The 22,055-nt window shown below is 33.2% G+C and overlaps 1 protein-coding gene across 6 annotated transcripts; it reads left to right on the top strand.

Annotated features, from left to right (window-relative positions):
* The first annotated feature begins 1,508 nt into the window (after window positions 1–1,508).
* On the top strand, window positions 1,509–17,950 carry LOC148603812 (ferric reductase 1-like). Of its 6 annotated transcripts, none has more exons than XM_088552066.1 (14): window positions 1,509–1,760; window positions 5,367–5,429; window positions 8,281–8,367; window positions 9,600–9,791; window positions 10,289–10,399; window positions 11,564–11,714; window positions 12,203–12,313; window positions 13,007–13,122; window positions 13,484–13,573; window positions 14,099–14,170; window positions 14,427–14,526; window positions 15,093–15,248; window positions 16,146–16,222; window positions 17,562–17,950. In XM_088552066.1, exons 3-14 carry the CDS (start codon window positions 8,314–8,316, stop codon window positions 17,658–17,660), a joined length of 1,329 nt encoding a protein of 442 aa, XP_088408192.1. In that variant the 5' UTR covers window positions 1,509–1,760; window positions 5,367–5,429; window positions 8,281–8,313; the 3' UTR covers window positions 17,661–17,950. The 6 variants fall into 6 exon arrangements, with proteins under 6 accessions (XP_088408192.1, XP_088408191.1, XP_088408197.1 ...); XM_088552069.1 differs by lacking the exon at window positions 1,509–1,760 and adding an exon at window positions 4,461–4,619; XM_088552065.1 differs by lacking the exon at window positions 5,367–5,429.
* Window positions 17,951–22,055: the final 4,105 nt, after the last annotated feature.

The raw sequence follows: 22,055 nt of genomic DNA, 5'->3' as shown, positions 1-22,055 counted from the left end.
GGTATATGATGAATTCTTGCTTTGTGTACTTTTATATTCAAATGAAAATAAGATCGTAACAATCCTATGACTAAGCCATTAAAAAAATCGTGACAAATATATTAAATTCTTTTTCTATCTGATTAAAGTTGACACGTTTAAATCACCAGATTCAGCGTTCAATTTTTACTTACAAAGTATGTATTTATTTTTAAGGTTTAGTATACAAGCAACGTAGCTAATGAATCAAATGACACACGTGTACAGCGGATCGAAATTAGTAAATGTGATTGGCATTTTAGTATTAAATGCCATTATAAAGGGGCTAAGGGTTACTGTTACATCGTTGTTAAGTACATTGTTATTGGTTAGACTGTAAGTACAGTTTTATTGTAGTGTTGCGGATGTAAATAGATGTGTTACAGCGCATACAATGGTTATGTTCAAAAGATGGGTAAGAATAAGTATCACCTGATGAGCTTACTTTCTATCTGACATACACGTGAAGGATGGATCCGAGATTTTTGATTAGGGTCCCCTCCCAATTTCAGGGGCGACGTTCGCTTAATCCACCCTATTTGAATGCTAGAATGATAGAAAGAGTAATCAAGGGAACCAAGGTTTTACCGAGAATCAAAGGAATGTAATCCAGGGAAAAAGACCATATACAACAAAGACTAAATTAATACATACAAAGTAACAAAAGTAAACGAGCAACTCGGACTACACCAAACACTGGGAGCGTGGACCAGGTGCACCGGTAGGGTAAGCGTCCTCTGCTTTTCTAGAAACACCCGCCGAGTTGTTCATAAAAAAATCAAGTCCAGGGAAAGAAAGTTTAAAAAAGATTTAAGAAAGTTTAAAATTTTTTGCTACAATTTCGGTCATATAATCAAAGGAAGACAATCAGTATCATTTCATTCGCTCAACACTTAAATGAACTTCATTGAACTTATTCTCAAAAGCCAACCTAGCGTTTTCTTAATCATATTGAAGTTGATTCTGTCCCAGCCACATGAATCATCATATAATATCGGTGGGGGAATACTGAAGCGTTGACTCAGATATATCAAAATCCAAGTGCAAAGCCTGTTTGAAAACCGTTAACAAAAACGATCTACGTGCACAACGTAGCGAACAGAATAAAATATAATAACAAATAACCGAAGAAAAATAAGAAAAAATACAAAAAACCTAAAGCACTAGCAAAATTAACACATTATTCATTCATTTTTAACCTGTACTGAGTTATTACATTATTCATTCATTTTTAACCTGTACTGGATTATAATTACATTATTCATTCATTTTTTAACCTGTACTGGATTATAATTACATTATCCATTCACTTTTAACCTGTACTGGGTTATTACAGTAAGTGATCATTCATTTTTAACCCGTACTGGGTTATTTCATTATTCATTCATTTTTAAACTGTACTGAATTATTGTATTAAGTTAAAATTTGATATTTCGTTTGAAAAACGCCCATAAACCCGATATAATGTAAGATATATATTTTGCATAACTTCACTTCAATGAATTTAACGGATTGGTGAAGTTTGTATACAGTAAACGATTTCTAAATGGGAATTTGAAAAGAGGGTTGATGTAATATCCATTTTAAGTTTGTTTGTAGTTTAACTAGGCGAATATGCTACATGTAGTTATTAAAGATGGAATTCGATTTAGGTGACAAAGTTCAGTTTCCACTTATTACAAGTAACAACCGGATGTGTGTATATTGAGTGACTGGTTAAAGGACATCCGTATTGTTGTAAGGTAAGACAAATACTGCAACACACTGTGTACATGTCTATCCACACTAGAAAAAAAAAACAATAAGAAAAGATTTAGCTCCTAGTTGTCTTCCAAGTTTTACAGGAACTTAAACAAAGTAAACGAGGATGGATTTTTAAAGTATTAGTTTATATTACCGTCGGTCAAAGGTTGGTCTTGATTTGACAAGACATAATTAATGCGACAAAAATACTTATCGGTAAGTTCGTGTAAATGAATTTACCATTCTACTTAGAAACTTTTATTTTGGTAGTGTTTTTCATGTAGACGAGCAAAAATTGCACGGTTATCTTTGGGCAACTTTCAAATGTAAACTTGGTCTGTATATACCCGTTCGGTTAAGACATCCATATTATCGGTTAGGTAGGTAGCTTAACAATGTCATATAATACCGGAACAGGACATAAAGTTTCCTTGAACAATTCTAAGTACAACCAGAAAAAACAGATCTACCAAACTTCATATAATACCGGAACAGGAGATAAAGTTTCCTTGAACAATTCAAAGTACAACCAGAAAAAAAAACAGATCTACTAAACTTCATATAATACCGGAACAGGAGATAAAGTTTCCTTGAACAATTCAAAGTACAACCAGAAAAAACAGATCTACCAAACTTCATATAATACCGGAACAGGACATAAAGTTTCCTTGAACAATTCAAAGTACAACCAGAAAAAAAAACAGATTTACTAAACTTCATATAATACCGGAACAGGAGATAAAGTTTCCATGTACAATCCAAAGTACAACCAGAAAAAACAGATCTACTAAACTTCATATAATACCGGAACAGGAGATAAAGTTTCCATGTACAATCCAAAGTACAACCAGAAAAAACAGATCTACCAAACTTCATATAATACCGGAACAGGAGATAAAGTTTCCTTGAACAATTCAAAGTACAACCAGAAAAAAACAGATCTACCAAACTTCATATAATACCGGAACAGGAGATAAAGTTTCCATGTACAATCCAAAGTACAACCAGAAAAAAAACAGATCTACCAAACTTCATATAATACCGGAACAGGAGATAAAGTTTCCTTGAACAATTCAAAGTACAACCAGAAAAAACAGATCTACCAAACTTCATATAATACCGGAACAGGAGATAAAGTTTCCTTGAACAATTCAAAGTACAACCAGAAAAAAAAAACAGATCTACTAAACTTTATATAATACCGGAACAGGAGATAAAGTTTCCATGTACAATCCAAAGTACAACCAGAAAAAACAGATCTACCAAACTTCATATAATACCGGAACAGGAGATAAAGTTTCCATGTACAATCCAAAGTACAACCAGAAAAAACAGATCTACCAAACTTCATATAATACCGGAACAGGAGATAAAGTTTCCATGTACAATCCAAAGTACAACCAGAAAAAACAGATCTACCAAACTTCATATAATACCGGAACAGGAGATAAAGTTTCCTTGTACAATCCAAAGTACAACCAGATCTACCAAACAAAGCTTGTAATCAAGGACACTACTGACACGCCAAAGTTTGACATTCATCACAAAATTGACAAAAGAGGATTTTAGTTTTCATCTTTTAAAACTCTTTAGAAAACGCGACCACTTTGATTTCCACAGTGACATTCCAGCTGCTCCATCGTATTGTTAACTAGTGACATTCCAGCTGCTCAGTCGTATTCTTAACTAGTGACATTCCAGCTGCTCCGTCGTATTGTTAAGGATAGTGACATTCCAGCTGCTCCATCGTATGAAGCTATTGTCACTCAACTCGCACGCTTCGCTGGAAGTTGACACAATAATATCGATATACAGTACAGATAACTTGAACAAACATATTGCCCATAGATTGAAGTGGTCATTTCAAAAGCACGGCCGACATCACGACTTGACGGACCGATATGCTCTGTCAGTTTTCCAATATTACAAATGACCTGAACCTTTTTCTTTCGCCAGACCAAGACGTCAGCGAGAAGCACGTCGGTTTCACTCCGGGTTTTAGAAGGATTCGTGCTTTCTTTTTAGTTTTTTTTTCTGTTTTTACTTTTTAGTTCTTATGTGTTGCATAATTTCTACCTCGTCTCGTCTGTTGTCCTTTTGGTGTTCTCGTCGCTGTTTATTGCTCAAATTTATCCTCGTTTGTATCTTCAGTATTGCTCATTTCTTTTCATAAAATGATGTTATTAAGATGAATAAAAGAGGATTGATCGCCCTTTTGATTTTTATCTTGGTGTTTTGAACTTATTAGAATTGTGCATACATGGGCAATATGTCCATGGTATATAATTAGGGTATTCTACAACTTATACCACCGACCATATCAAGAACTACCTACCAGACCAAACCGGAGGATGCACCTAACCATGTTTCCATGTTTCCTGGTTTAGTTGGATCCCAATATCTTTTTTTTTTTTTTCTACACCCTATACATTGTACGTTCAGTTATTAAACGTTTAATTACTTATTTTAGCCCTGTCTATCTTATCGATCTTACTGTACATAATATTCAAGTACACGTATCTTCAAATACAACATTTTCCCAAATCTTTTAAAGTCAAATTCCATTTGCATAATTTATTTAAAATTCATTGGAATTTTGCCAAGGAATTGATTACATCCAAGTTATAAAATGATCAGTCTCAAACCTTACATCTTCACGTAATAGATAATTACAAAAGATTAATTCATTGTATCACGAGTAAGCTGTCATGCACTGTACGTCTAAATTAGAAGTTCGTACGTTGTTCGGTCTGTGAAATGCATGTATATGCTAATCTAGAATTACAATATACACCCGGGTAAACCCGTTGCTTCCAAGGCGGTGCTTATCGCAAATACAAGTAGAAAATAGACCTGAGGTGAGTTAAAAACATTGTTGTATTCGATTATATTTGAAACGTAAAAATTATTGGGCTGCATCATCTCTCAGTTAAGAGGCAATTATTTAACTCCAAATAGTTTGATATATCTTATAAGTTGTTATGACGTGTGTGTAATTTTTGTTTGGACATTACACTAATCTTGGTCATTTTAGATTATTTTTTAATATCATTTACCGCTATTTATTCATGGGGTCAATGTACCTAGTATGGCAATCGATACATGCATACATGTATACATCAGTTGTTCATGAAAAAAAATAACTGTTTTTAAGAGGATATAAGACTTTTTGTATGAAGTGGTTTAATTACAAACTGTGTGCTTGTACAAAATATGTTCGATGATAAATATGGGAACATTTTAAACCTGAGTAACTTATTTTAGTCCATATCATTTAACGAAACATGTATAATCCAAAATTTAAATGATTTATTTTATTAATTTCACGAATATCCTAACTGTGTAATGCTTGTATTTATATGTATTTTTTAATTAAAAGAAATTAAACTGACCTGCGTGTGTTGCACGGCCTATTTCAACGCACGCGGAGATTTCATTACGTATGTTTTAAATTTGTCTGGAGCTGGCATGTCAGTAAACTGCTCGTAGTCCTTAGTTATGGCTGATCTGACCCAAAAGAAGGAACGTCGTTTAGTTAGTAGATCCTTTAATCTCAGTTTCCGCTCTATAGATTGCATATTATCGTTAAACAATCTTGGTTTCAGGGATTTGATATATCACATCTACCCCAAAGAACTTAAGATAAAGGATACTACATACACTTTGAAGTAAGTCTCATATCTTGACATACACTTAGAGGTTGATGGTAAAGGAAAACTATTGACCAAACTATACGACAAACGCGATGACTTTTCATTCCGTATTGTCAACTTTACTTTCATCTGTGGCAACATCCCTTCAGCACCTGCGTACGGAGTTTTCGTTTTTTTTTCAACTGATACGTTATGCCAGAGCTTGTCGTAACTACGCAGACTTTTTTAATAGACTTCTTAGAATTAGACTTCCGGAGCAGGGTTATCTGGCTACAAGTTATCACTATACAAGTTTTATGGTCGTCATCGTGAACTCGTGGATCGTTACGGTGTAGTCATTTGTACCATGAAAACTGATTTGTTCAACGTGTCATGGTTTTCACTTTCAGTTTCGTCTACCTTGGACTTGACTTTGTAGGTGTTTCCGGAAAAGCAGAGGACGCTTACCCTACCGGTGCGCTTGGTCCATGCTCCCAGTTTTAGTGTGGTCCGAGTTGCTAATTTACTTATGTTACTTTGGATGGATTTTTTTAATTACATATTCTTTGTTGTGTTTGTCTGTTTTCCATGTCTGGTCTTTGTCCCTGGATTACATTCTTTTGATTTCCGCTAGAATCTTGGTTCCCTTGATTACTCTTTATACATTTGTGTTCATTTATATTCAGTTTCTTTATTTCCGTTGTAACAAGGGTCTCATATTTTTTTTAACTGTTTAGGAGTGTTTCATTGTGTAATATTTTTTTTCTACAGTGGCCAGATTTTAAAGGGGAGTGTTTTGATCTAATCAAAGTACTTTAACCCCGCCGCATTTTTTTTTTGCGCCTGTCCCAAGTCGGGAATTTCTGGTCTGTGTTTCTTGTTTCGTTTTTACCTTCATTTTTGTATGTTACATGAGTATATAGGGGTAACTATTTCACTGTGCCCTGTGTATAATGATGTCTTAATTGGGACCGGCTGTAGTCTGCCCTGTGGTATGAGGGTTTTCTTGTCGTTCATTGAAGACCAAAGGGTAGTCTTGGGCTGACATCATTCCGGTGGGGTTGTTGTCTCTTGACATATACACTATACCTATTCTTGTTATCTTTTATAACAAAGACATTTCGGGCGACTCTTGTGTTTTTATCCACAATTCAAGTTTTGCATAACATGTTTAATTGACCTATTCACTTCCGGGAAGAAACATATAATTGGCAAGTAGATTTTCACAGTGTGAATGACAATGGCGGATCCAGATTTTGTTTAAAGATATAATTTGCTCATTTTTCTACACAATTTTCCAACGAAAAGACGAATCCAACTCCCGGACCCCTTTTCTCAGTCAAGCTGGTACGGATGAAAGTAAGTTTCAAAATAAAAATGCACTAAACATGTAAGTTATTTTGTTAATTGTTGAGTGGTATTTGGCCCCGAGGGTCTATATATACAAGGTCATAGATTGATATCCTTCCCGCTATAAACATATTCACTCAACAGAATTACAGACTTTTTGAAGTATTTGACAGGTCGAGTTTAGAAGGCATCACTACATGGTAAAACGATAAGCGGAGGGTGTTCATAATTGACGAAAAAGATGCATTATGTGAATATACTATTCATGTGTTTAGTTGAATTACGGACATCTCGGCTCGCGGACCACTCGGTCCAGCACCACTCGGCCCGTGTTTCAGGACTTATCGGTCGGTGTTACGAGTTGTCTGCGGACCGAATTGTGCGGTTTCCGTTTAGTTTTGGCACATACAGAGTATACATATGCATTCACACACTTGAGATGAACTTCGAATTTTGCGAGTCTACTATAGACCTGCAAAATTTCCCGTCATAGTGTTGCACCTGTAACACAATTATCATGTTTTTTTTAATGTATTTCTTTGTTTGGTACTGAAATTTCCCACATTGATCATTTAAAGCTAGCTTTCTGTATCTTATTTCACTATCCTTGTGTTCAGAGATTTAATGTTTAACTATAATTTAGTCTTTTCATCACAATAGAAACATATAGAAATTATGTCTGTCCTGAAAAATAATGTATGGACATGCGTTCAGAACCAAGACGATTTAGAAAAGCTAGTTTTTAAGCATAGCCATAACTTTTTATTATTATTCATGTCGTAAAATAATGTAAAAAATAAAATCACATTTGAGCTCTCAACCGCTTTAGACTATCACATCAACTGTATTAAAAGCCACACATCTAGGCTTGGGTGCTTTGATAAATTGTTGTTTATCTCTAAATTATTACGAACTTGGAACTGATAGTGTTTCTATGAGTTGCTTTTACAAAGAAGATACAAATGTACATATGAAAGCTATTTTGTGTTTAGACTTGCCCGTTTACAAAAAAAAATGTGAAAAGTTTAGATGAAAAACAAAACTTTTTTACTTTGAACTAGAGAATCATTTCAATATTTAAGTCATTTGCTAATGATAAAACCCTAAAACGAAGGAGTGGTGTCAAGATTACTTTCAAAACAGTCACCATATTTCCTTAGGATTCAATATTATACTCAAGTATCAATTCAAATTTGTTGAACGTGTGTATCAACCGCATTTGCGATAAACACCGCTTTGGAAGCAACGGGTTTACCTGTGTGGTATAATAGACCTATCAACCACCACTGTATGTTATATATATATATATAAAAGACTTTAGCTTGATGCCTATAAGTTACCAAGGTTTATATCTGTATAATTATTTAAAATTCGTTCCATTTACTATATTTGTTAATTTTGTTTATAATGCGTACGCGTGTGACTTAAGAAATCATGAATACAATAACCACAAAAAACTACATTTTATGTATTTGCATTTCTGATGAGATAAAAAAAAATGTCTTTTTTTTTTTACATTTGTATTTCTTTATTAAAGGACGGATCATAGTAAGCCTCACTAAGGTATACAATGGGCAATGTCGTCAGAATGATGTATTTTCTGATGTATCTGTCATCAGTAGCAGTAAGTATAGTTAACTTTTTGCCATTTCAATCCATTCGCTAATTCTAACACACTGGTATTATAATGTTAAAGTCTTGTCCATCAATAGTGCTAAATCAAACGAAGCTCTGATATATAGGTTTTTTGTTCCCTCAGCTACAGTACTGTGCCCTCGGGTTAAATCGTGATGGACTATGATATATTGATAATATTTTTTTATCGTATTATTTGCAAATGCCATGCATTTTCTTATACCAATAGCTTTATTTGTATCTTTGCTATCCGCCACATAAATCAGCTATCTTCACGTACATGTAACAATGAATTCTTAAATCGCAGTGATTTTTTTATCTGTTTTTTTATTGTTCTTGACTGTTTTCATTTTTATTTTTTTTATTTTTATTTATTTTTTTTTATTATTTTTTTTTATTTATTTTTTTATTTATTTATTTATTTACTTTTTGTTTATGTGTTGCTTACCTCTGTAATACAATTTCATATGTAATGACTGATATGTATATCTGTATACCATTGTTTCAACAATGGTTGATCAGAATAAAGTATGTATAGAGGAACCCAAAAAAATCCAAATGTATATATTAATTTAGCTTGACAATTTCTGGTACATGTATTAGCTAAAAGTGTGTGTGATTTTCAACTACATTGTATAAATAGAAAGCAAACAGCTTGGTGATTAGATTTACTTCACTTTGAATGACATTCTTAATGTTCTATTTTGTTACCTGAATTTTTATTAAATCTTCTTTTTTTTCACAAATCTTAATATGTTTGATTGAAAGCTAAGGTTAATTAGACTGATGGTAATTAAATAAGGCAAGACATGACAAGATGCTTCGATAGCCTCAGACACAGTAGGTGTACAAGAGGACGAAACCCACAAACATGTACATAACATATAAATAAGACAAACACACACTACTCTAAGATTATCATTTTTGATTGAAAGCAATTTAACCAATGTTGAAAGCAATTGTTTTAAATTAAACCGAGGTTGAAAGCAAGGATTAATTAAACCGACGAATGTTCAAATTTCTGAAGCCATGGGACATCTGCACTGACGGGATCAGCGGTCTGTCTTTAGAAACGTCAAAGAAAACTATAGTTATAACACATGACAAGGCTAATTTCGTTTTCCGCTCATGTATATTATATGTTGTGTGAAGTCTTCCTAAATAAAGTATGCATTTTAGTCTTGCTCTCTTATTAAATATCCTACTTGTGTATGTACGTAGGGTTTGTTCCCTGTTGACAGTGAATGTGGTCGTACAAAGGGTTGTTTCAGTGACTGTGCTGACAGTGGAACCAGTTACGAGATATCATGGTCCAGTGCCAGTGCCAATACAATTCAATTTACAATCAAATCAGAACTCGTGTCCAATATAGACCAGTATGCTGCATTTGGATTGTCAACTACCCAATCAATGGTGAGATAACATTAAGAATGTTGTTTTATTTAGACATAAGAAAATTTGTGATTAATTATCTTTTTCTTATCTATAATTTCTCATCATTTATTTTCTAAACTATATTTTCTCATCATTTATTTTCTGAATTTTCCATTTTTTTATTATTTTTTGTTTTTGTTTTGTTTTTGTTTTTGTTTTTTTTTTGTATTTTTTATTTTGTAAATGTTTCATGAAGAACCCTTAATGTAAAAACCGGCATACTCATTAACAAAACAATTAGTCTTGACAGGTTGGGTGGGGCTTTAAATTTTGTTGTTCTTGGAAATACTTGCGACTTATAAATACATGTATTGTCTATTTAATCTCCGTTTGAAGTCAGTACGACGTCATAATTTTTCTTGTCATCATGAAAGGGATGAGCAGGACTCCTTAACCTTCCTGTTATTATATATTTTTTTAAAGTAGCCTTAATAAAAAAAAAGATAAACAAAAACAAAATCACCTTTACTTTACAGGCGGATGCAAGTGTCTCTTCGTGTTTGATGACCAGCAGCGGTGGTTCATTTGCTGTCCAGAATTCTTATAATGACCCAGGGAATTCTTACTCCAACTCTCCAGTAACTAATGTAAATAGTTTCATCCTTGAGTTATTTTATATAAACTGTGTAATATCATAACAACTTATGATCCTGTGCATACATCATTTTAAAACTTGAGGCAGGTTCAGTGTTGATAATTCTTTATTGAAGTCGATCTTTTCTCGATAAAGACATATTGCGATATTTGCTTCTGTTGTATTAAGTCACTATTAGATTACATGGTGCACTTTGCTTACTGCAAGTATTACCAAGAGGAAGCCAGACTCTATGTAGAGGGTTCTTAAATTTATCTGAACATTCAAACTTATAACATCTTACTCTGGTCGCAAGTTACTGTATACTACCGATTTGTGAGTTCACTATAGTTTGTATGCACGTCCTTTTCATTATGGAATGTAAAATATATAACACAAATAACTGATTCTATTCTTAATATTGCCTGTCAAATTATGTATTGCATGCCGTATATAAAAAGAGATGCACATTACTCCAAGGCCGAGGGTGTTATAGTTAATGGGTTGATACGGCTGGTGATGCAACTTTTGACAGGTCATGTTAATTTTAACATTGGATTTTACTTAGATGTAGAACATAGTGATGCGATAAAGGGTATGCAACACAATCCTAAGACTACCCTTGATACAAAACCGTGTATTTTAAATGTAGGACCATGTGTTAATTTCACTTTAAATTTCAAAAAAGAGTAGAATCTTAAGATATACTTTTATTAATGTTATTTTTGTATCGGGTGTTGCACTCTGACCTTTTCTCTCTGTTCTTTCTTTTTGAAGCTATCTAGGTTGACATAAAACAAACTTGACTGTTACTGTAACAAGGAGAGTACTTCGCCATTACTTGAAAGTAAAGTGAAGACTTTTTAAGGAAAAGTTTTAAGCGTTTTTTCCGCCACGTTGGAGACCTATACGGATTGTGCATTACTCTGTGGACACATTAATTCTGTTCTGTTCGCCACTGACATTTGTAACTTAGACAGAACACTCGATCGATTATCTTTACTGAAGATATCTTTCTTCGCTTTTGTTCATGTTATTTTTTTCGGTTTTTGTATGATGTTTTTGTCTCGCATTGTATTTGTTTTTGACTTTTGGGTTTTACATGCCAATTTATTACTATGTACATGCAGCTATATGCACACTTGATTTAGACTACTTTTTTTAATATTATGTTTAGCCTACAGATGGCATATCCTCCACATCAGGCAGTTACATAGAAAACACACTGACGTGTACCTTTGAGAGAACTGTGACTAACAGTGACCCTAAAGTGTTTGATTTATATAAAGAATACTACATGTTGTATGCCAAAGGCACAGTTTCTGGAGGTAATTAAACTAGTTCTCCAATTACAAATATTTTTGTAAACGTTTCCAAGAATAATTATAACTGTTATGATACATGTACATCCGCCATTTCAAAGTGAAGATGTCAGGCTCTAACGTATGAACATTTTCCTCTTTTATTCTGCGCCTGCGTCCACTCAAATATTGTTTACTCAATAATTCGAGATCCCTATGAATTTCATATGAATTTAACATGAAAATGGGGTTATTTGCACTTAAGAAATTCACACGAAATACAAGTGAAGGCTCGATCCACATGAACTCTGTCATTTACTCAATTGAGTTGAAAGTCATGCGAAATTTGAATGTAATTTAACTTGTGTAAGTGATCGAATATTTCAATGATTCTTTTCTGATAATGTTGATATCATAATAAAGAACAGAAACTCCAGCAACTTTTCCTTACAACCAAAATTTTTGAAAAGATTAAATTTTTTTTTTCAATATTCTTAACTCCATGATTATTACAGGAGCAATACAGCAACATTCTGGGACAGACAGGAAATCATCGTCTATCAAAATTAATTTACAGTCCCTGACAAATACTTGTCCTGGTAGAAATATTCGAGTCCAAGTCCATGGTGAGAAGCTTTACATTACACACTAAAAGTTGGCTAAAACTTAAGCCATGAGCTAAATAAAGAAATAGGATGTTATATCCACATTAAAAGACTAATCACTATTTGAATGGCGAAAACAAGTAAACATTCTTACATGTACCAGTGCTTTCAGTCCGGAAAGCACGGTTCAGTTAAATAATTTTGGCCGCAATCCTAGTTGGATGAAATAAAACTACTATTATAGATCCACGAATCGATGGTAGAAAGGGACAAAAGATTTTTTAAATATCGGTAACAAATACCGATGCGTCAATTTTGGGACAGTTCCAAAATTGTAAATTCAACTACATATGACCTGAACATGATAACAGGAAACAAAATACGATCTACATACACAATGCAGCGAATATAATGAAAAACAGTTGAGTATATAAATACTTACTCAACTGGCAATATAAACTCACACAAACAACCGAGAATGACACCAGGTGCTCCGGAAGGGTAAGCATGTCCTGCACCGCCAGTGCAAGTGAGTTTTATCTGGGAAGAGTCTAGTTGCACTAATATAGCATTTGAAGATTTGAGCATCATGTAAAATCTTAAGTTAATCATGTCAATGTTTTAATATAACAATATAATACATTCCATCTGCAAGAACAAACAAATATATTAATAGTTAATGATTTTTGTCACTGTCTGTTAACTGTATTGAAGGTAGTTGTGCCGTTATTGCATGGATGATTATGGCGAATCTTGGATATGTCATCGCTAGATACTACAGACCTCTCTTTCCCGACAAACAAATTCTTGGAGCAAACGTTTGGTTTTTAGTGAGTTTATACTATTTATGAGAATATGGTCAGTAAATTGATGAAATAAGATACAGGTAGGAATTATTGGATGGTATTCCTCTAGATGTATAAGTAACCACGTTAAGTAAGCAATGTTCCAATCTCGCAGAAGAAAAATGGAAATCCTAGAGTATTCCAGTTCTTAGGTATATCTTCAGTTTTTACAATACATGTATAACTTTTAGCTATAAGTTTGTTTGGTATCTGCTTTTCTCCCTCATAAAATGTAAAAAAATCAAGTTTATTCTAGCGTCTTTATTAGAAACTGAATGGTTTCGTGAAACGTAATAAAAGACATGTAATGGGCGAATAGTGTAACTTTTCCTGTGTTTGTTTTCAGATTCACCGAATATCAATGGTATCTGCAGCTATCTTGACAGTTTGTTCCTTCATCATTATAATCTATGATAACACGGACGGACAATTTCATGTGAGCACATTCGAAATGTTTTAATTTTTTTTTTTAATTTTGCAAACAAACGGTTCAATTCTGCAGCCATGACGCATTGTATTTAATGCTATTTCTTTCTACAATAAAAAGCTACCCGGGTTTACGGTCGGGCCTAATGACACAAGCAAGCACATATATGTATTTTGGAAAGTATGCAGTTTTTATTTTACTTTGAAAATCGTAATGAATAAAAACGAAAAACATGGCGAACTATTATCTAATTATATATGTGTATCTAATTTTTGTTTCGGCATAGAAGAGGATATTTATTTATATAAGCTTTTTAAAGTGATATATTACATATATTCCGATTAGAGTTATCTATCTTTTGCCACGCTATTACAACTTTCAACTTCGAATTATTCTGCCTGTTTGTATTTCACACATTCTAGAAACAATTGACCTTTTGACTACTGTCTAGAGTTTAACAGGTCGGTAATTTATTGTCACACTTTATCATACTATATATTGTATTATTGAACAATTTTACAAAATATTTTACAGGTTGGCAGTAACAATTTTGAACGGTCCCATCCATATATTGGAATATTGATATTTTGTTTTGTTATAGTAAATGTAAGTATGAGTGAAATATTTCGCATTATCTTATTTAAGGTGTTGGTTTTGTGTGAGATAGTGTAACAAAATTGCAAGTAGTCCTTTATGCCCAGAAAAAGACATTTAAACCATAATTTTCCGTCAGTTTACAATTACAATGATCATACACAAAAATGCATCCGTTAAAGTGAAACTAAATGTATGCAAAACATTTTGAGTTTAACAATCAAATAATCGTTCTATATACATTTATGTGCCACGGTGTTTCTTTCAGCCCATTATAGGTCTACTCCGACCTGATAAAGACCATAGATTTAGACCAGTGTTCTATTGGACACATTATTTAATTGGTTGTGGAACCATAATACTTGCATGTAAGTCAATTGCATAAATAACAATAACTGATTATTTTAGCATTCAGAGTTCGTCAAATTTAGTGATCGAGCATCTACTAAAATCAGTTGTATATCGCAAAAAATACCAAAGCGTCAGCTGGTGGATGATTCATATTCATTAAAATCCCAAAACATGGCCTAAAAGTGAACAAATGAAAGAAAGACGACCATTATACAAAATGTGGCGAACCGAAAGAAAAAAATACACAGAAAAATTGAAAATGACGTAAACAAGACGTCACTCAACAAACTTAAGCATTAGCAGTATGAACTCTCACAAAAAAACCGGAAGTGACATCAGGTGCTCTGGAAGGGTAGGTAGTCCTGTTCCGCTAGTGGCACATCGAAACTGAGCATAATCCGGTAATTTTCTAGCCACCATAAAGCAATGCCACCACACGTGTCAAACACTATTGTTCTTTTATTGTTCATTTTATTGAGACAACACATTGTCAAATACAGTAACACATTAACATTTGATAAAAGAAATTAAGGAACAAAGTCGAGCAATTTTTTGGATTAAGAAACCCCTTTCTCCTTTTCAGTAATAAATGTATTCATTGGTCTTCGTCTCCAGGAGGCCGAGGTATCTGACAAAGGATACTATGTATTCATTGCGTACGAATGTTTCCAGATCCCTCTTATTGTAGTGCTTGAAGTTCTGAAAATTATTGAAAGTAAAACTCATATTACTAATACAGGTAAGCTCTCTACCAATGGTATAGTTGATTTATATGTATAGTGTAGAATAATCCACTAAACAAACGATGTTTTTGTTCTATATAAAAATGTTTGTTATAATCATATTAATAGTATTCAGTTTTTCCTTCCTGAGAAGACCATATTTTAGTCTCTCGCATAAATCCTCTAATTTTGACATGCACGAATCATCTTAATATGTGTGATTTGTGGACCAGCTGCAGCCTTCCTTGTGGTGTGAGGGTTTCCTCGTCATAGACACATTTTGAATTCCGTTATTGTTTCATAATTATACAGCCCTACTGGAAAAAAACTGGCATCAAAACAAGCATATTCATATCACAAAAATTTTGTCTGAAACGTTGTTGGCCTTTACTAGAAATGGGGAAATGCCTAAATTAATGAGTTTTTCCGAAAGTTGGATTATCGTCTATTCACTGAAGGCCCATGGGTGGGCTTGAGCTGACATTTTTCATTTTTTCGTGATTGTTGTCTCTTTGACATATTCACCATATCCATTATGTTATCTAACAATTCAATTGATACTGTAATTATCTATTATAATGTGATTATAGTCGTTGGGGATTTTTATCTCTGAAATTTCCTCTTCAAATTACCAAATGTTAGAAATGAAATATTTTTCTAATCTAATAAAGAAATAACTTCTAGGATTTTTCAGTCTTTTAACTGAAAAAGATGTCGTAAAACATGAAATTGTAATCGAAAATCGTTATTATTACAATTTTGTCAGTGTCACGGAAGATCAACGTTTAAAATTTTATACAGAATACCGTTAAAGGACACTGTTATACAAAAAAGTAATATTTTGACCGATACCATTTGCAAATGAGCACAACCACGCTTTAAAATCTTTTTAATCAAAATTCCATTGTGTTTAGGAGAATTCGAAATGAAGTATACTAAAGACTCGTCACTACCACAACAGGACGAGAAAAGTACAGCTTCAAAACCATTCGTAAGTTTTATTTTAAAAATAGTCACTTGTTTGAACAGGAAATATTAGTTTTAGCTCACTGGTCGAAGGTGAGCTATTTCCATAACTTGGCGGCCGTCGTCATCGTCGCCTGTCGTCTTCGTCGTTAACAATTTTTCAAAATTCTTCTCCCCTGACACTACTTGACTAATTAGAACCAAACTTGGTATAAATGATTCTTGGGTTATCCTGCATAGAGCTGATCTGGGGATTTTTGATCCGTCGAAAAACATTGCTGCCGTTACTAAAATAGAACTTGGGGGGTCAGACAGTAGTTTTTCCCATATATCTCCAAAACCGTTTGGTATAGCCAATATCTGCATTCAGCATGATGAGATCTATCTGTTGTCAAATTTTCATTTCAATCTGATTAGCCATGTTGGAGAAATGGCTTTTTTCCGACGTTTTTTTTTGCTATTTTTAATGTTATTTCTTTTCAAAAATCTTCTCATCTGACACTACTCGACCAATTGGAACCAAACGTGGTATGAATAGTCCATGGGGTATCCTGCATAGAACTGATATGGGGATTTTTGATCCATCAAAACATGGCTGCCGTTCTCAAAAATAGAACATAGAGGTCATACAGTTGTTTTTCGCATACAATATTTCCAAAACCGTTAGGTTTGGCCAAACTATTTCTAATAATTAATTCATTTATTGCTGAAATGATCCTTATTATAAGTCTTACAAAAGTCTCCAAAGGATCAAAGTTGACTCCTTTCAAGAGTTATTGTCATTGAAAGATGAAAAATGACGGGTTTTTTTAACAAATTTCAGCCAATATCTTAAAAACTATAATAGTTAGAAAGAAACTTTCAGTTGCTGAAATTATCCCTATGATAAGTCTTAGCAAAGTCTTCACGAGTCAAATATATTTGGACCACTCCTTGTTAAATTTATTGCCCTTGAAAGACAAAATTTAACCTGGTGAGCGATTCAGGCTCCTGGGAGCTTCTTGTTATTTTAAAATTATCAATTAATTTATTAATTATATAGAATCTAAAAACAATAGAAAATAAATATATCAGATTAGACACAGCGAAAAATACAGCATCATTTACAGGTGCCATTTACAGAGAATGTACCTCGCAACATATTTCCATCATAAAATCTTAAAATATCTAACATGCTTGTACATGTATGAACGTTCTTGTTTACCAAAATATTCAATTCCAAGAATGCAATATCATAAAATGTTATGTGTGTGTTTGCGTTTCTAAATGGTGTTTATGTGCGTTATCAAGTAAAATAACTTTTACAGTAATTAAAACACAAACTAAATGTTAATATTGTTCTTAATTGCGTGGTTTATCATCAGGCCTGGACAGCTAAGCTGATACTGTTGTGTTTAGATGTAATGGTCACGTTATTCTTGTCATTTGGAATTGTTGGGATCATAGGCTCTGGATTACCATGAAATGAAGATGTTTAGGTCTTTAAAAAAGTGTGAAAAAGTTTTTTTTAAGCAGAACTGTGATATTTGCTGATGGAATGCAGATGGTTAGTTGCAGCATGTACGTTGAAATTCTTTTATTATGACCATCTGCAGATATCATTGAAGCATATGAATTTTAGAAAATTTGACGATTTATTTGACGAGAAGGTATGATTGTAAATATTGTTTCTTTGTAATGTTTTGTATTAAATTTATGAAAGAAAATCGTTTTACTTTGTTTCAATAAAAGGAACCTAAAATGTAAAAGAAAATCTTAATATAGTTGTGTTCTATTTATAGATATATTTGGAAAATACTTATAGGTAGGAATCCTAAATGTGTTTGTTTGGTCAATTTTTAATTTTTCTTTCAAATTCAGTTTTGTGTGTAATTGAAAAGTTCTGTATAAGATAATCAACATACCTACGCATGGTTGTTGTGATCAAGGCGAATCATGTTATGCAAAATGAAGCAAGATATATTTATTCGTCTTGGATAAATTTCTGTGTGTAGTAGTATTGGTCATCAAAATTTTCAATAATTTCAATAAATGTTCTAATTTTGTTTCGATGACTTCGCATATTTTAAAATTATTACTAATCAAATGTGTTGAGCAAAATAGCAATTTCCGATGGTCCATGATGGGATGCAATGTTACCGAAAGTATAAAACTGATAACCTGTAAGTGAATAAAATTATGACAGAGTGATAAAGGGAACCAAGGTTATAGCGGTAATCAAAAGAATGTAATCCAGGGACAAAGACCAGACATGGAAAACAGACAGACACAACAAAGAACATAAAGTAACTAAAATCATACATACAAAATAACAAAAGTAAATGAGCAACTCGGGACTCCACTAAAAACTGGGAGCATGGACCAGGTGTACCGGTAGGGTAAGCGTCCTATGCTTTTCTAGAAACACCCGCCGAGTTGTTCATAAAAAGTCAAGTCCGGGATAGACAAACGAGGAAAGGAAAACCATGACCCCTTGAATAAATCAGTCCCCATGGTGCTGATGGATACGCCATAACGATCCACGAGTTCATGATGACGACCATAAAACTTCTGTAGTGATGACTTCAATCTTGTAGCAATATAACCCTGTTCCAGAAGCATATCTTTTAGAGTTCTGGCATAACGTATGAGTTGTGATATGAACACTCAATAAGCAGGTGCTGAAGGGATGTTGCCACAGGTGAAAGGAAAGTTGACAATTCTGAATGAAAAGTCATCACGTTTGTCGTAAAGTTTGGTCAATAGTTTTCCTTCAACATCGATTTCTAAGTATAGGTCAAGATATGAGGTTGACCTTACAGTGTCTGTAGTATCCTTTATCTCAAGTTCTTTGGGGTAGATGCGATGTATCAAATCCCCGAAATTAGGATTGTTTAAAGATAATACGTCATCTATATAGCGGAAACTGAGATTAAAGGATCTAGCAAAACGATATTCTTTTTAAAGAAATGCTGTTGCTATATAAACTTCCGTCAATGTCAATCACGAAAAATGTTAATACATTCATGAGTACCATCCCCCGTCAATCTGATTTGCATACCCCAGGTACATGTCTGTAATATTAATTTAATAAATTAATAGTTGAAAGAAGAGAAAACAGTTTCAATTATTCCATTAAAATCAAACTGAGACCGCACGACCTTCTATTACAATTAAAGTGTGGAGATTGGTCGGTCACACCTTGCATAGCGACAAGAATTCCAACATAAAAAAGGAGTGATATAAGTAGAAGAGATAGACTGGAAGACCCAAAATTATTTGGAGAAGAACAGTAGGGAAATAATGTAAAATGTAAAAAAAAAACAGAATAGGATACATGGCGAGGGATGATGAACCGCCTCGTGTGTACACACATACTTAGAAAGGACATATAATTAATGTATTTTAGAATAATACAAAACTGCTAACCAGTTATAAATATTGAAAATATCGGTATGTTGCATACGTGTTTCATGGAGTTACTTCATATCACATTGTAAACAAAAGAAAAGAGAGAGAGTTTAGAATTACTTCCGATACCAGAAACATGATACCTCTGTCTATAAGTTTATAGATTGGTATTCATGCATATACAGGCATAAATTATGAAGACAGTAACTGACTATTAACGCAAAAAATAGATGAAATTGGAAGCACAATTGCGTTACAAAAGGTACAATGCTTTTTACCGTATTCGGTCCGAAGTTAATATGTTCTTCAATGTTGTATAACATGAATTGTATCTAAATAATTATAAGCTTACACCATGAAAACTGATTTGTTCAACGTGTCTTAGTTTTCCTTTCCTCTTTCGTCTACCCCGAACTTGCATCGGTGGTTGTTACTGGAAAAGCAGAGGAAGCCTTCCCTACCGGTGCACCTGGTGCATGCTCCCAGTTTTAGTGGATTCCGAGTTGCTCTTTTACTTTTGTTACTTTGTATATATTATTTTGGTTATTTTCATATTCTTTAATTTGTTGCGTTTGTCTGTTTACCATGTCTGGTCTTTGTTCCTGGATTACAATCCTTTGATTTCCGCTTGGACGTTGGTTCCCTTGATTACTCTTATACTAAGGAACAGTAAAAAAACATCATTCTTGTCAGTTGTACTATTTTAACAATTAAAATATTTGGTCAAATGATTTGAAATGCAAACATTTATCAACATCTGCTCTGTATTAAAACGCAGATATTGTAGGAATCATAAAAGGGTATTTTATCAAATGAAGCGATATTTAGATCTAAACAAGTGAATATAAAAAAGTTTTCGAACCCCAAACTGCTTAAGGAAGTAATTTTTGTTGTTCCTAGGTAAAATACTCATGTTGAGTCAAGTTTTCACTAAACGGCTTAAATTTTCAAATCAAACATTTTGAAAATCTTCATTTACACATGAATTGATGCCGTGTTTTCTATTTACAAAATGTCAATTTTCAATCGATTTCATTTATCATTTGAAGATTTGTGTATCTAAATTTTATGTTCCATTGTGACAAACTTAAATATTGTAGTTTGTTTTTAAATTTATATTAACACTGTTTGACCAAAAATAACTGCAAGTTTTCGTAATGTTTAGATTGGTCTCGAACTATGGGGTAGGATTTTTATTACTATACCCTATCGACCGTATCGAGTTCAGTAATGAAGAAGAAAAAAATTATTTATAAATTTAACTTTTCTTTTGACTTTCGATCGAATCTTGGTTCCGTTAAATAAACAACATACAAAAGTTAGTATAATACATGCTGCCAAAACAGGTAGGAAAGCTAAACAACACAACGAGACGAATGATTGTCTCGGAATCAAAATTATCAGTCATAGAGCGTTAAACTACATTCAATCAATCAATTTTTATTATGGTAATGCTGCTGTCTTCGTTCCGACCTATTGTTCTTGATCATCATTATCGATGGTGATTAAAAAAATATATAACCTATGAAAATATTACACATTTTACCGGTGTTTTGAAGAGACTAAAAACTACAAATGTTTCACTTCGACGGTTTACCCCCAAGCGCGACATTACGTTTTGTGTCTAAATACAGTGATCAACCTGACTTCTTGTAATTCCAAAACACCACGAGTACAAGTAAGTACTTTTTTGTAAATAATTACATATTTTGGTATTCATGTTTGTAGAATATATTCTATTATTTCAGTTTTAATGATTGTATTTGTTTTTGTTATGCATGTTTTACTGGATCACTCCATGATTAGTCTGTCTGTCCTTGTGCCTATATAAACTAGAATTTTCTCAATGACATAAGAATAGGATGCAAAGATATTAGCCATTCGCCATATTGCCATTTCAAAAAAGTCTCCTTTCGGTATCAGTGTCGACTGAAAAATCGGTTGCCCTTGATTTTACTAGTTAAATTTTACAATGAATTGTGCTTTCCAAATTTTGGATAAGGGACATTAATTTCGAAAAAAACTGTGATGCATGCGATGATACATATAAAGTCAGAGCTATATGTTGCAATCTGTTATTGTTTAAAGAGACCGCCGCGAACTTTTTCAGGAATAAAACAGTTCATTTTTTGTGATTGCATTTTTTAGAAGACTATTATCTGAATATAATAGCACTAAAACCTATGATTTTTCAACAATGTACACTTCTATTCCACATATTCAGTTCAAATCCCGACTTAAAAACATTATACATCGTTGTTTTTTCCAAAAAAGATGGTACACCTAGATACAAATATATAGTTCGTGGTAGAGATTCCTCATACTTTATAAGAAATAATTCCAAATCATCTTCCAAATATACAGAGGAAGACGTTAACAAAGTGCTGGAATTTTTAATCGACAATATATTTGTCCAGTGTGGTGGACGTGTTTTTCAACAAACGGTCGACATTCCAATGGGAAAAAAT

Source organism: Perna viridis, chromosome 11, assembly GCF_037379345.1.
Source record: "Perna viridis isolate PV_CMFRI_1.1 ecotype Kerala chromosome 11, ASM3737934v1, whole genome shotgun sequence".
In the NCBI taxonomy this organism is placed as follows: Eukaryota; Metazoa; Mollusca; class Bivalvia; order Mytilida; family Mytilidae; genus Perna; species Perna viridis.
This window is presented reverse-complemented; position numbering and strand designations above follow the sequence as displayed.